Here is a 12,776-nt window from a genome sequence, read left to right as displayed (position 1 = left end):
TATCTGGTACTTTGACGGCTGGTCAATCGCAAGTCTACACATCGCCTTTGGACTCAGCGGCCAGAACTCGTACTTACATAATGACTCCTTAAAATCGTTTGTCGTAAGCCTTTTTTCCCCCATACACTGACCATCAACGGTTGAGACCATCATTCAAGTCTCTTTTGATTTACCTGCAGACATGGATGCTGATGGGTACTACGTGGTCCGCTATTGGAATATGTATTTCAAATCACACCACGGTTCTGGGGGTCATCCAGAGGGGCTTGGCTTAAAGGTGCTTCAACTCATACGACAGCCCAATGCCATTGCGACCTATCGACAGGCGTTTGGAGAAATGCTGGATGGGTTGAAGAGTCCTTCGCATTCTCTATTACTGATAGAAAATGGTGATGATTTTGACTTGAAGCCCGGACCCTCCTGGCATTGGCCAGAAACTTACGATTGGAACTATGAAATCGATCTTGATCGCAATATCTTCCACGTGTGTGGCATGCCTTTCTTCTCCTTGGAATGCCTTCCAGATGATAACACTTTTATCCAATACATCACCCATGTGTCCGAAGAAGAAGCCGTCGATCGTATCTCCAAAGATCATTACGGCCACACAGCTTGCTCATTGAGATGCCCCCCTGAGCACAAGTACAAGAAGCCCCCACCGCCAGTTGTGGACAATTCTGACCTCGTGACGTACCAGTCTTTGATGTGCACTGGATCTCAGGTGGCTTTGAGCGATTTGCTCGCCAAAAGTGACATCTTGTCTGAAGACGAGCACGTTTGAGTCACATTGCTAGAGGTCATAATTGGACAGTGCATGGTTAGCTCAACCATTGGCAAGGAAATTTATGAAATAGAGCTGTTAAAAGACCACAATCAAGTCATGGACGATCAATGGTCAATTGCATGCTTCATGGCCAGCATTGCGTTCGTTCCTCAGATCTTTGACGGCGTTCGACACATTTTCCATCCCGAGCTGGAAAGAAAGGAGTTCACATGGGTTCGTGAAGACACTAGTGGGACTCAGAGTAGAAATTAAAACATCGCTAAACGTCGCTAAAGCTCGCTAACTCTCGGTTAGAGTTCGACAAAACTCGGGTAAGGCTGAAACAAACAGAGCTGAGTAATGCTCGGCGTACATCGGCACGACATCGGACATTCAAACGACACTTAGGATTTGCGAAGCATGTAACAGTACATGTAGTTGAATTATTATGAGTAGCTATTACAAAATTACAATAAAAAAACCAAGTCCCACAGTACGGTAAGCACCAGAGGAAGCAAAGGATGAGCACCTGGGGAGGAAGAGGCTGAGGGGCTGGGGAGGAGAGAGAAGGACTTGAAGAAGATGGCAGGGGGGCAGGACTTGATGAAGACGGCGGAGGGGGCAGGACTTGATGAAGATGGCGGGGGGCAGGACTTGATGAAGATCTGCGTGCCTCCACAAAGACACGAGGGAGGGCTCGACGAAGATCTGCGTGCTGGCAGGTGGGTCTGAGTCTGATAAGACTAAAATAGAACTAGATGAGAGCAACAGTTAGTGAGCTCAAGAAAAGTACAAAAATCACTTACCTTGCATGCATAACACCTGATAAGTTGATGGCTATGATGGGCCTGAGGCCTGTGGCCTAAGTGCTGGGTGCTGAGGTGCAAGGTGAGCTCGAGAACGACGCCAACTTACCGCGTGAGATGAAACGTCGGATTATTCCGAAATTTCAAACTCCGCTACAAGCTACGTCACATATACACGCTAGATAGGAGGTGTGATTCCCCCAATCCTTATCATGCCTCGTCAACCCACCCGTGCACAAATGCTGAATGATATTGACCTGGCTGCCCTTGTGGTAGCCAGGGCAGAATATCAGCATGTCATGGAAGATGACTCTATGGACTCTATCTCAAGTTTTGACTCTTTTGATCTTACCCGCGACTCGGAGCTTGATATTTTCTTGAATGTTATGATTACCCCTCCCTCGCCTCTTTCTCCGGTCCTCTCCGGCTTATCTGACTTTTCGGACGACTCATCTGACTTTTCTGACGACTCATCTGATGACGACAACCATGTTATTGCCCATTACAACCGCCTTCAAGATGCCATTTCGACTCTCCGGGATGAAGTTTTAAGGGCTCGTGTGCTTCACAGGCCTGAAGAACCTATGCCACGGGCCCCACAGCTTCACCTCCTTGTTCATTTTGGTGAACACCGCCCTCTCTTATTTCGTCACAAATTACGTGTGGACCCAGAAATCTTTGACGAGATCCTCGATCTAATCTCTGACCATCCTATTTTTCACAACAACTCAAACAATCCCCAGCTTCCCGTTGCTATTCAGCTGGCAATTTTTCTCAACCGTGCTGGCCACTATGGCAATTCTATTTCTCTACTGAATGTGTCTCAATGGGCGGGCGTTAGTGTTGGCTCTGTTGTCAATTGCACTAACCGTGTAATGGTCGCACTGCTTGACCAGCATGATGCCTTCATGTCCTTCCCTCCCCACAACTCAAAGGATTTCGAGCTTGCTCGGAAGTATACTGCAAAGGCTACCACTTGCCCTGAGTGGAAGAATGGGATCCTAGCTGTTGACGGGACCACAGTTGATCTGTATGCAACTCCGGGCTTTTTCCATGAGGCTTTTTATGATAGGAAATCTAAGTATTCCCTTGGTTGTCAAGTGAGTTTATTTTATTTATTTATGGTTAAAAAATTAAAAAAAATTCAAGGCAGTCATTATGCCCCACAATCTTCTTATAGTTGATTATGCTCTTGGTCACCCTGGAAGTGTCCATGATGCATATGCCTTTAAATCCACTCGTATCTATCAAGAGCACGACACGCTCCTGCCAGCTGATCACTGGGTCTGGGCAGACAGTGCTTACCCACTGAACACCTGGTGTATTCCCCCTTTCAAGAAGCCCCGCAATGGACGGCTAACAGCAAATCAGAGGACATTCAATTATTATCTTTCCAAAGTTTGTAATTTTTTCCCCTGATTTTTCCTCATTTTAAATTTATTTAGGTCCGTGTCCGTGTTGAACATGCATTTGCTGCATTGAAAGGGCGGTTCCAATCCCTTCGAGATCTTCGACAGAATATCAATTCGGCAGAGGACCTGCAGGCAGCTATCCATTGGATTCAGTGTTGTTTGATACTTCACAACATGATAATCCGTTTTGAAGAAAAGCACAATCTTACAGGAAATAGGGGCTCAGTGAAATGGGCTTGTCAGGAGGACAATAACATTGCTCATGGTGAAGATGAAGGACCAGATGGGAATGGGCAGGTGGGTGATAGGTTGTATGAAGGGACTCCTGGTCACATTCATCGAGAGAGGTTGAAAGATTTATTATTGGACAGTCCTCACTCAAAGGCACACAGGAGAGGAGATGGGGAATAGTTGCAGACTCCATTGGCAAGCTAGTATACACAAAGATCAATGTAACAGAAAGTAGTAACATGTGTAACATATGAGCAGTATGAACAGTACAATAGCACATCCTCAAGACCCAGAAGAATTAGTAAGCCGGGCGTATTCAATCTTAAGGCGGAGCGTCGCCGCCTCCTCAGCATGTGCATGTGCCAATGCATCATGCATCTTGGTCTCTGCCTCGCGGAGGCGGATCTCGGAGTTCTTTGCCTCCAAAGAACGTTGGTGGGCAGCGGCGGCTTCCACATGTTCATCGGCACGTTCGGACTTAAGAAATTTGTGCTCGTTTACCTGACGCGCGAGGTTGTACTTTACCAGGTATCGCTCGTTCTTCAGTTCCTCCCTCGTAATCCTATCCGACTGCGCATTCTCGATCTCGTCCTTGAGAAAATCGACCTGGCTCTGGATATCGGACCGCGCCTTTTTTGTCTGCTTGCGTCCTCCCACGGAGGACGCAATTTGAGATGTCGGAGATGTCGACGCAGGCGCTGATGATGTTGACGGCGGCCTAGACCGCGACGACCCTGAAGAGCGGCGAGAGACAGGCTTGGCTGACCCTGTGCTTGGTCTCTTCAGATCAGCGAGCGCAAAGGAACTGCGACTGTCACGGAGGGCAGTTTGCGATTTCGGCGGTAGAATGAACTCTGATTGAGGCGGGGGAGTGATAGGGGGGGATGGGGATGATGGAGGAGGTGGTCGTTTAGATCTTGTAGGCCTAGGCGGACTATTGAGGATGGTAACATTAGTTTCCTCCCGGTAATCACGCATCACCGGGGGAATTCGTGGTGGTAGGTCGCCGAATGAAAAATCCATCCCCTCGTCATCATCGAGGGGGCCAAAGTAATCCGGCATATGGATGTCCTCGTCGTCGTCGAGAAGAGAGTCAGAGGGGGGAGGCGTGCTGTGCAATTGAAACTGAGGGTGCTGCGCGTACTCCTCGCGGTGGCCCATCTGATAGGGCTGAGGGACGTGACCCAATCTATGTTGACTGCTGGTTGGAGTGAAGTGATGTTGAGTGTTGGGGTGAGGAGGACGAGCGCCGGAAGGAGGATGAGCGCTGGAAGGAGGACAAGCGCCGGAAGGAGAATAATCCCCGGGAGGAAGATGAGCGCCGGAAGGAGAATAATCCCCAGGAGGAGGATGAGCACTGGAAGAAGAATAATCCCCAGGAGGAGGATGAGCGCCAGAAGAAGAATAATCCCTGGGAGGAAGATGAGCGCCGGAAGGAGAATGAGCGCTGGAAGAAGGATAATAATCCCCAGGAGGAGGATAAGCGCCAGGAGGAGGATGAGTGCCAGGAGGAAGAGTGCCAGGGGCATAGCCATACTGGGCGCTTCCAGAATTCAGGCCATTAGAGTATGAGCTCCCAGCTGCATGAGAGATTGAGAAAAAGTTGGCGGCGTGGTCCATTCCTGGGCGTGATGAGACTGTCTTGAGGGACAATGCCGGATTGCCCCTCAAGATGATAGCAAGATCGTCATACCACGGAAATTCTTTGAGTACTTGTGCTGTGAAATTTATCAGTTAGAATATCATAAGTATGAAAGGGACACATACCACGTAAATTCTGAGTGGTGTTTTCGTCCTGTGGCACGACACCAGCACCAGTGGCATGCAATCGATCATGGCATTCACGATATTTTTTTTTGAGACTTTAGATAGATGTTAGTACATAAGGGGAGGACTAGCGGGTAAACTTACGACTGGATGTGATTGTTCGTAGAGTCACGGAATTTATCCGGTGCATGTGGATAGTGGTCCGTATAGTCACTATCAGTCCTCGAAGACATGCTTGGCGATAATGGCACAAATTGAAAGCTTATCTTTGGCCGAGGGGCGGCCATCATCAGGGTGCGATTGTTTGACTTCAGAGGGGAATAATACCCGACAATCAGCTGAGTGGTCGCGGAGGTAGTCGACGACCTTCTGGGTACGGAACGGCGCAGATAACCATTGTATCTGAAACTTGGGCTGATCTGAGCTGGCAGTACTTCGCGAACCTCGAGACTTGCCACCCCTTCCACGGGTAACAGGCCCTGGCATTTGGTCCATGGAGGTTCTGTCTCTTCGAGAGGGCGTCTGCAGCAGCTTTGAGTCAGTGCAGAACGACGAGGAGGTCGTGGTCGAGTGGCAGGCATAACTTTCGAAGTCCGCTATGATGCCGAGTGTGCCGCATATCCTAGTGGCTGTTCTTGCAGTCCTTACCCGAGTTTCGTCGAACTCTAACCGAGAGTTAGCGAGCTTTAGCGACGTTTAGCGACGTTTTAATTTCTACTCTGAGTCCCACTACTGTTGTCTTCATCACAACACATCTATATGATGAGCGATGCCTACAGGTTTCCATATCACGCTTGATCAATGTGATCGTGGAGCAGAAGGATAATCCTGGTCATTACTTTGGAATCGCGTTTTCTGTCTTCCATTGCGCAATTGTCAAAGTCGTCAAAAACGCACAGACAACGACATTCAGCCACACAAGCGCCCTCCAATTTTTACCATCATTCTTTGCAAATTCACCTTCTACGCCAGGCATTACTGCTCTCGCCTGTCTTGGCTATCGCATCAACCCCGCACTCTTCAAGCGTGCTGTGGAGGTTTGCGATTACTACAAACGGTACATCGATTACAATGAAGAGGTGGAATCGTTTGCTCAGATAGCTGATATGCCACTCGGCAGTATTTGTCCAATGCTGCCTCTTGAGCTTTGGCAAGAAATTGCGCGTTATCTCCACCCCTTTGAGCTCGTTGCCCTCGGATTGGTCTCAAGACTATGCCGTGAAGCAGCCTCGATGGTGCTCCGCTATCCCCACCTCTGTGGCCATCGCCTTGTCGCTGTTCCTCAAGAAAAACCAAAGTATCTGCGGGGGTTACGCGTCTCTTTGTATGCTACATCTTTTTCAGCTGTAAAAGCCGGCATTCCCACTGTTGTGGATGTTGGAGTGGAGTTTTGGGATGGACGATTGAAGAGTATGATTACTTCCCTCAGATTTCACGGTACATCGCTTTCAATTCAGTGGCATGTTCAGCCGATCCACGGGTACAGATGGGTATGATGGGTCCCCTGATTCCTTCATAGACTATAGTCGATGTTGTAACTTGGATCATACTAGGTAGAAGACGTTGCAACCAATTGGTGGTGGGAAACTCCTTGAATTACGGCAAAGACGTGTGCTACAGTTAATGATATACAGAATATCATCCATCACAACTGGTGCGTGCAACGTGATCTCCAAGTCCTGAGGCCCAGTTGCTCAGTACTGCCAAACGACCAGCCCCTCCTCGGAGTCCGAGTTAGCCACTGTGGGAAGCTAAGTTAGCCTTTTTATTTGTACTGTTGACCTGCACCAAACTAGTCTGGTGCATGGCTGAATAACATTCTCATAAGAAGCCTGGCCCAGGAAAAGGACTTGCTTCTTTCTCCTCATTCTTCTGCAAACCCGGTTTACAGGAATGAATATTTTTGAAGATTTATTCTTGGATTCAGTTTCATTTCATTTGGCTTAAAAATGACTCAGCATGAACTTCTCACATGTCAGGTGACTGTGAAAATTATTTCCCACACAAGTTGTCCTGTGGGAACATGCAGGAAACCCTAAATACAAAGCACCACACCAGTTCAGCCCCTAACAGAAAATGTAATAAACAAACACAAACATAACACATGGACTGGTACCTTACATAATCAGTGTCCAGACCTTTTCTGCTTTGTCATGAGAAATCACATGACTAACAAGTCAAGATGACTCATCTATATACCAAGTGACTCAACCATCTGAAGTGACTCCCAAAGATTCAACTTGATTCAGTATGACTCACACCAGCTTATATGACTCAGTTTAACTGGGGATGACTTGACAGGAACCTTAACGTACTGGTAGCATAGCCCTTAAATTTTGTCTATATAAGAGCCCCTTCTCTCTCAATATAAAAAGTGTTTTTTATCCCCTAGTACTTGAGTGTGAAGTGTGACTGTAGCCAAACAACAGTGAAGAGCTGTTGAAGATTGGTGAAGGTACTCTTCTGTGAGACACCATTAGTGTGAGCTCATCATCCTCCACAACCACCAAGCCTGGTACTGCCTCCATTTGTTTGTTTGTTTTTCCGAGTTCTTCTTTTATTTTTTTTCTGCAACTTTTGTGTTGTCTCCTTAGTCCACCTAAGACTTTGCATAGCTTAGTGGGGGAGCTTTGAAGTTGATAATTGTGTGCTTGACCACACACATCTGAGTAGTGGTACTGAGCTAGGGTTTCATTGCCATATGGCTTTAGCTATTGAAAGGAGACTTGGTGCCGAACACCAAGGACGTCCGTTCCTGTTTTCTGTTTAATACTCGAAGCGAGTTCCTTGACAGCAGGTTCAATAGTACTGAAAGTTCTTTGAGCATTGACTAGTCCTGACCAGTGATCCTACCTGTTTGCGTTGTGGGAGTGACCATTGTAGCTTCGCATGAACCTTTGTAGTAAGATTGCCATTGGGCATATTTTTGGTACGAGAAGGTATACTTGTTTCTTTTGTTGTTTCCTGTTGTCCAGGCATTGTTGGATTGATCGCTCACATTACTGACCTCACTAGGCACCTTCTGCTGACAGTGGCTTAGGTATTGCTAATCAGCCACCCACGAACGTCCACGTTATCAGTCATTGGTATTTGTCTGAATCACTGACTGTGGAGATATTTGATTTTATAGGTGTTTATCTATAGATCATCTATCTAAGAAGACACTGTGCTCTAGAATAACAACTGCAACGCGATTCTACTAGTACTGTTAGCATCTCCTTCTCCAATCTTCCGCTCGTTTCCTTGGACCTATTTGGAATTTGACACCTGTATTGCACTGGGTATGAGGTATAGGAGTTTGTCCTGCAGGGCAGTTTGTGGCAAGCTGAGCTCGGAGTGTATCATCAAGATGTAGCGTCCACTGACAAGCGACACCACAACATACCCAGGCAAACAGACAGGAAGACCTTGCTATCATGTCTCAGAAGAGCTGGGAGGGGAGAGGTATTGCGAAGGAGAAACTGTGACCTTTCTACGAATGAGTGAATGTAATCACAACTAATTCAACAGTCTGCATGAACCGAGAGGGCGACATGGTCTTCTTTGGTACACGGCGAGCTACGGGGAAGGGAGAGTGCAAAGGTGGGAACCACATGGGCCCGGGGAACTGTTGCATGCGGGTGCAGCTGTATCAAGTTGATCATCTCTTCGGATGATCAGGGCGTGCTTCTAAAATATCATCAACTCGGAGGGCGTGCAAAGAATGTGTCCTTCACAGAGCTGATACCGCGGTATGTCAAGAGGAAGAGTTTAAGAGATGGTGAGTCAAGACGTTTCTTTTATCGCGTGCGGCTGATTTCAACATTGAACGCGAATACTAGTATGAAATTTCGAACGCTCAGCGCAAGCGCAACAATCAACTAGAGAGTTGATTAGTAGGCTTCTTCTGCGCGGGAAGCAGAGGATGGTATCAATAATCAGACGCCCGTACATTACGAATTTATGCTGTGCAGTTTCTCACCGTCAACACGCCGTGTGGCTTGCATCCGAGGTGATTTAAGGCAGGCGTCGACGCTCACTCGATATCTGACTTAAACCCACTGGAATACGGTCCAGGATCTGCCACACGACCTCAGGCTGAGGCAATGCTATCCAAAAGCCCAAAGTCGAAAAGGTCCAAAAAACCAAAGGTAGGAAAGAGCACATCTAGGTGTCATTACTGCATATCTGATCTAAAATAGAACAGCCCAAATGCTAAACAATCCTCCTCTGAAACCAAGGAGTCCCAGGACGACAATAATATGAATCAATTGCTGGGTGTCACTATAGCAGCCATCAACGTCACACGAGACCTCGTACCTATCAACCTGGCGAAAGGTATACTTGGAACAGTCGCCAATATCCTGATGATTGTGCAGGTGCGTCGGTGTAACTCTCGAAAATGAGTGTAAAAGATCCTCAGGTCCATACAGTCAGTGATCAAGAACAAGTCCGATTTCCTGGCAATAGTCAAAAAATGCAAGACCATCTGGGAAATCCTTGAAAGAGTGACCAAAAACATTACCGACGACAATCTACCAGGATACTTGGCACATGCTTTATTGGAGCTTAACTCGTAGGCAAAACTAATTTCACTGTCGCCAGAAACTGATAACGCCAAGCAGATCAGTCAACGATATCAATAATGAAGTAGTTTCAAGGAAGGGAAAAGGATTGTTGAAGAGGTTCTTCTCTGCCACAATTGACCGTGACCAGGTTGCTAGTTGGGAAAAGGACATAGACCGTGTCCTCGTACTCTTTAATGTGCGTCTCTGTAATTTGACCTGAACTTCTGCTGCTGAATGTCATCTCAAGACTGAAGCTATCACTGGCGTTGCTATGAGGGTGGAAAGACTCGCTTTAGGACTCGACAGCAATACAACTGGCAATACAACCGGTGTCAATGTTCTAAAGTAAGTTGTTATTTTCTGCAGGTTGTGGATGTCCTTAAATGCAATCAGGTATCACCCAACTGAGCCTCCATCACGACCTTCCATGTTTTATGGCCGCAATGATCTCATGGCAGAGTTGACGACCATCATTGTCAATGGTGAACATGTTGCATTGATTGGCCCGGGAGGCATGGGAAAGAGTTCTCTTGCCAAAGCCATCCTTCATGAGCCACTTACCATCGAAAAATTTGCTGATAGGCGCTTCTTCGTGACTTACAATGGCCTGGATCCTTCGACTATCACATTCGAAACTTTTATGGCTCATTTTGCGGGAGCCCTGGGCATAGAGATCGCCGGCACTGATACTTTGCGCCCAATATCTACCTTTCTTCGCTCCTCAAGTGCACTTGTTGTCTTTGACAATGCTGAGACCTTTGAAGAGGCCAGTGCATCATCGGCGCTCGGGAAAATACCATCAGTCATTGCTGAAATCACATGCGTCCCTGGTACCATCCTGATTCTCACATCACATAGTAGAAGGAGTGCACCGAATGTACCATGGATTACCAAGGATATTCCGCCTTTGGATTTGAGTTCTGCTCAGGAGGCATTCTTTCGAATTTACTGCCTAGCCAGTCATAAAAATGCAGGAGGGAGATATAACAAACTTGCTTCAGGACTTAGATTTCCACCTGCTTTCCATCAATTTACTTGCAAATGCTGCGCAGCAAAACGGTTGGTCTCCGGTCATGCTGATGGAGAGATGGAAGGATCGGCACAGTGCGGTACTGGACCATGGCGAGGGAAAGCTGCAAAGCTTGTCATACACCATGCAGCTGTCACTCAGCTCGCCGTCAATCCAGAAACTCGGAGAGGAGGTTTGGCATGCGTTGGCTATCATTGCCTTCTTACCCCAGGGTCTCAACGAGGCCCTGTCCAAGCGTATCTTGCCATCCACCCTGCAAATTGACACTATATGTGATGTTTTATGGAGGCATTCTCTTGTTTATCGTCAAGACGGCTTCGTCAAAATGCTCGCACCCATTCGACATTATGTGCAAGATTTGTTGCCACTACCTGACTCCACATGTTTGCAAGAGATACGCACCTTTTACTATGATACTGTCAGACAGTGTTCAGAAGAACGAGATGGTCATGCTGATATCATTACCTCGGATCACCTCAACATTGAGCATGTTATTGCTTTCAACCTCCCCTACATCCCTGAAGTGACTTATCCCGCTTGCTGGACATTTTTGCAGTGCTTGAAGTGCCATCTCCCTCTCTCAACTTCCCTTACCCCCGCTATTTTTAACATTGTCGAGAACTCCTCCATGCGAACGCCCAAAGCACACTGCCTGTGGAATCTTGGCTGGCTCTACATGACTCTTTCTCAGCACACAGAGTCCATGAAGGCCTTCAAAGCTGCTGGGGCACTCTGTCTTGTCACCGGCAAGCATGAAATGGCAGCCGAATGTGTTATTGCATGTGCAGACATATACAGATGTCAAGGCCGTGTCCTTCAATCCCAACAGGTTTTAGAGGGCTTTCAACGCTCCAGTCGTGGGAATATCTCAGTAAATCAACGAAAGCCAAGGTTTGGTTTTTCTTAGATACAGCCCGGATGTACACATCCGCAACATCTATGGATGAATTATTTGTGAAGTCCTCAGAAGATGATATCTGGGGCTTGCGGTCCAAGCTGTGGTGCTGGCGGGCCAAATTTTACTATGGGGGAGACATTGTCCAGGTGAACACGCACTTGGAAGACCTTTTCCTGCAATGCACAAGTTCTGGAGATTTCGTCCGCAGAGACGCACTTGAAGGACTTGCGGAGGTAGCATTTTGCGAAGGCAGGTTATCCAAAGCCATGGACATCCTGCAGACAATCGTAAAGAACGAGGGACAACTTTCACATGATATCCCCACCATCTTGAAGGCCCTTGTTGCAAGCAAGCAGGGAAATCATGCCCTTGTGAGAGAGCTCATCAACCCAGCCCCGGGACTACTCCAATTCTTTGCGCTCCACACTGCATTCGTATTTCTCGTCAGATCTTATAGCTCAGCTTGCATCGAGCTCACTGCAGGCGCATACGACAGGGCCGAGTTTCATTTCATCGCCACCATTGAAGGTTGCGATATCCAAGGACATCTTAATTTCAAGGCATACAGCAAACGGGGACTAGGGGAGATTGCCTTTGTGCATGGTGACTTCACCTTAGCTGCATGATGCTTCATGGAAACATGGTCTTTGTGCACTGAGATGGGAGTGCCTCTGCGACGCTTGTACAGTTACAAGCCATTCTATGTTCTGCCAGAAAGACTTAAAGGATGGACGTCATTTTTGGAGGGTCAGCCGCCATTTGCGAACATCATATAGATCATATACATGTAATACTAACAGCCGGCCATTACATCTCTGATGATTATACGAGTAGTTTCATCATGATATAGATATAGGACAAAACAGCGATATGACGAACACGGGAGATAAGTGAAGCGGAATGCGTGACACCCCAAGTGTACAGTGAGGTTGCTATGGCATGGAAAGGCCATGATACAGATATTTTACCTAGAGGACGCATCTGATCCCTCGAGGTTGTTTTCTTCATCACACACCCACTTTTCGATGGTAGTGCGCAAGCTGGATCTGTGACATCTCCTCAGACTGAAGGTTCACGAAAAAGGATGACAGAAACTCACAATTGGCGATCGCTAGTCTCTCATAGGTAGACCAATAAAGGAAGACAGTTGGAAGGCAATAACTATGCACACGTCATTCATCAACAATCCTCCAGTCTAAACCAGTCGAATGGGCACGCAGTTCTTCATAAATTGTATCGCCCAGGTTCATCTTTCCAGTGCTGGTTCACCACTGCAAGGATTTTGGAAAGGTTCAGGAAACTATCCTTGCGATGAGGAGTGG

General features: G+C 47.3%; 4 protein-coding genes across 4 annotated transcripts; 3 read left to right on the top strand and 1 right to left on the bottom strand.

Annotated features, from left to right (window-relative positions):
- Positions 1-181: 181 nt before the first annotated feature.
- Positions 182-875, top strand: DFJ58DRAFT_856620 (uncharacterized protein; the record flags this gene model as incomplete). The annotated part of the gene is made up of 1 exon (XM_041393929.1): positions 182-875. The coding sequence occupies one exon, from the start codon at positions 182-184 to the stop codon at positions 779-781; it is 600 nt and encodes a 199-aa protein (XP_041239486.1). The 3' UTR covers positions 782-875.
- A 2,619-nt stretch (positions 876-3,494) lies between these two features.
- On the bottom strand, positions 3,495-5,212 carry DFJ58DRAFT_732430 (uncharacterized protein; the record flags this gene model as incomplete). Its single annotated transcript, XM_041386172.1, has 3 exons — positions 3,495-4,930; positions 4,980-5,074; positions 5,124-5,212. The coding sequence occupies 3 exons, from the start codon at positions 5,210-5,212 to the stop codon at positions 3,495-3,497; spliced, it is 1,620 nt and encodes a 539-aa protein (XP_041239485.1).
- A 365-nt stretch (positions 5,213-5,577) lies between these two features.
- Positions 5,578-6,574, top strand: DFJ58DRAFT_844995 (uncharacterized protein; the record flags this gene model as incomplete). The annotated part of the gene is made up of 3 exons (XM_041393120.1): positions 5,578-5,673; positions 5,759-6,469; positions 6,533-6,574. 3 exons carry the CDS (start codon positions 5,578-5,580, stop codon positions 6,572-6,574), a joined length of 849 nt encoding a protein of 282 aa, XP_041239484.1.
- A 1,821-nt stretch (positions 6,575-8,395) lies between these two features.
- On the top strand, positions 8,396-12,146 carry DFJ58DRAFT_856618 (uncharacterized protein; the record flags this gene model as incomplete). Its single annotated transcript, XM_041393928.1, has 12 exons — positions 8,396-8,423; positions 8,490-8,561; positions 8,640-8,739; positions 8,933-8,970; positions 9,036-9,109; positions 9,161-9,337; positions 9,392-9,534; positions 9,584-9,722; positions 9,774-9,871; positions 9,920-10,403; positions 10,528-11,326; positions 11,386-12,146. 12 exons carry the CDS (start codon positions 8,396-8,398, stop codon positions 12,078-12,080), a joined length of 2,847 nt encoding a protein of 948 aa, XP_041239483.1. The 3' UTR covers positions 12,081-12,146.
- Between the last annotated feature and the right edge of the window lie 630 nt (positions 12,147-12,776).

Source organism: Suillus subalutaceus, assembly GCF_016647625.1.
Source record: "Suillus subalutaceus strain FC151 chromosome Unknown DFJ58scaffold_125, whole genome shotgun sequence".
NCBI lineage: Eukaryota > Fungi > Basidiomycota > Agaricomycetes > Boletales > Suillaceae > Suillus > Suillus subalutaceus.
Note: the sequence above shows the minus strand (reverse complement) of the source record. Positions and strands in the feature narration are given on the sequence as shown.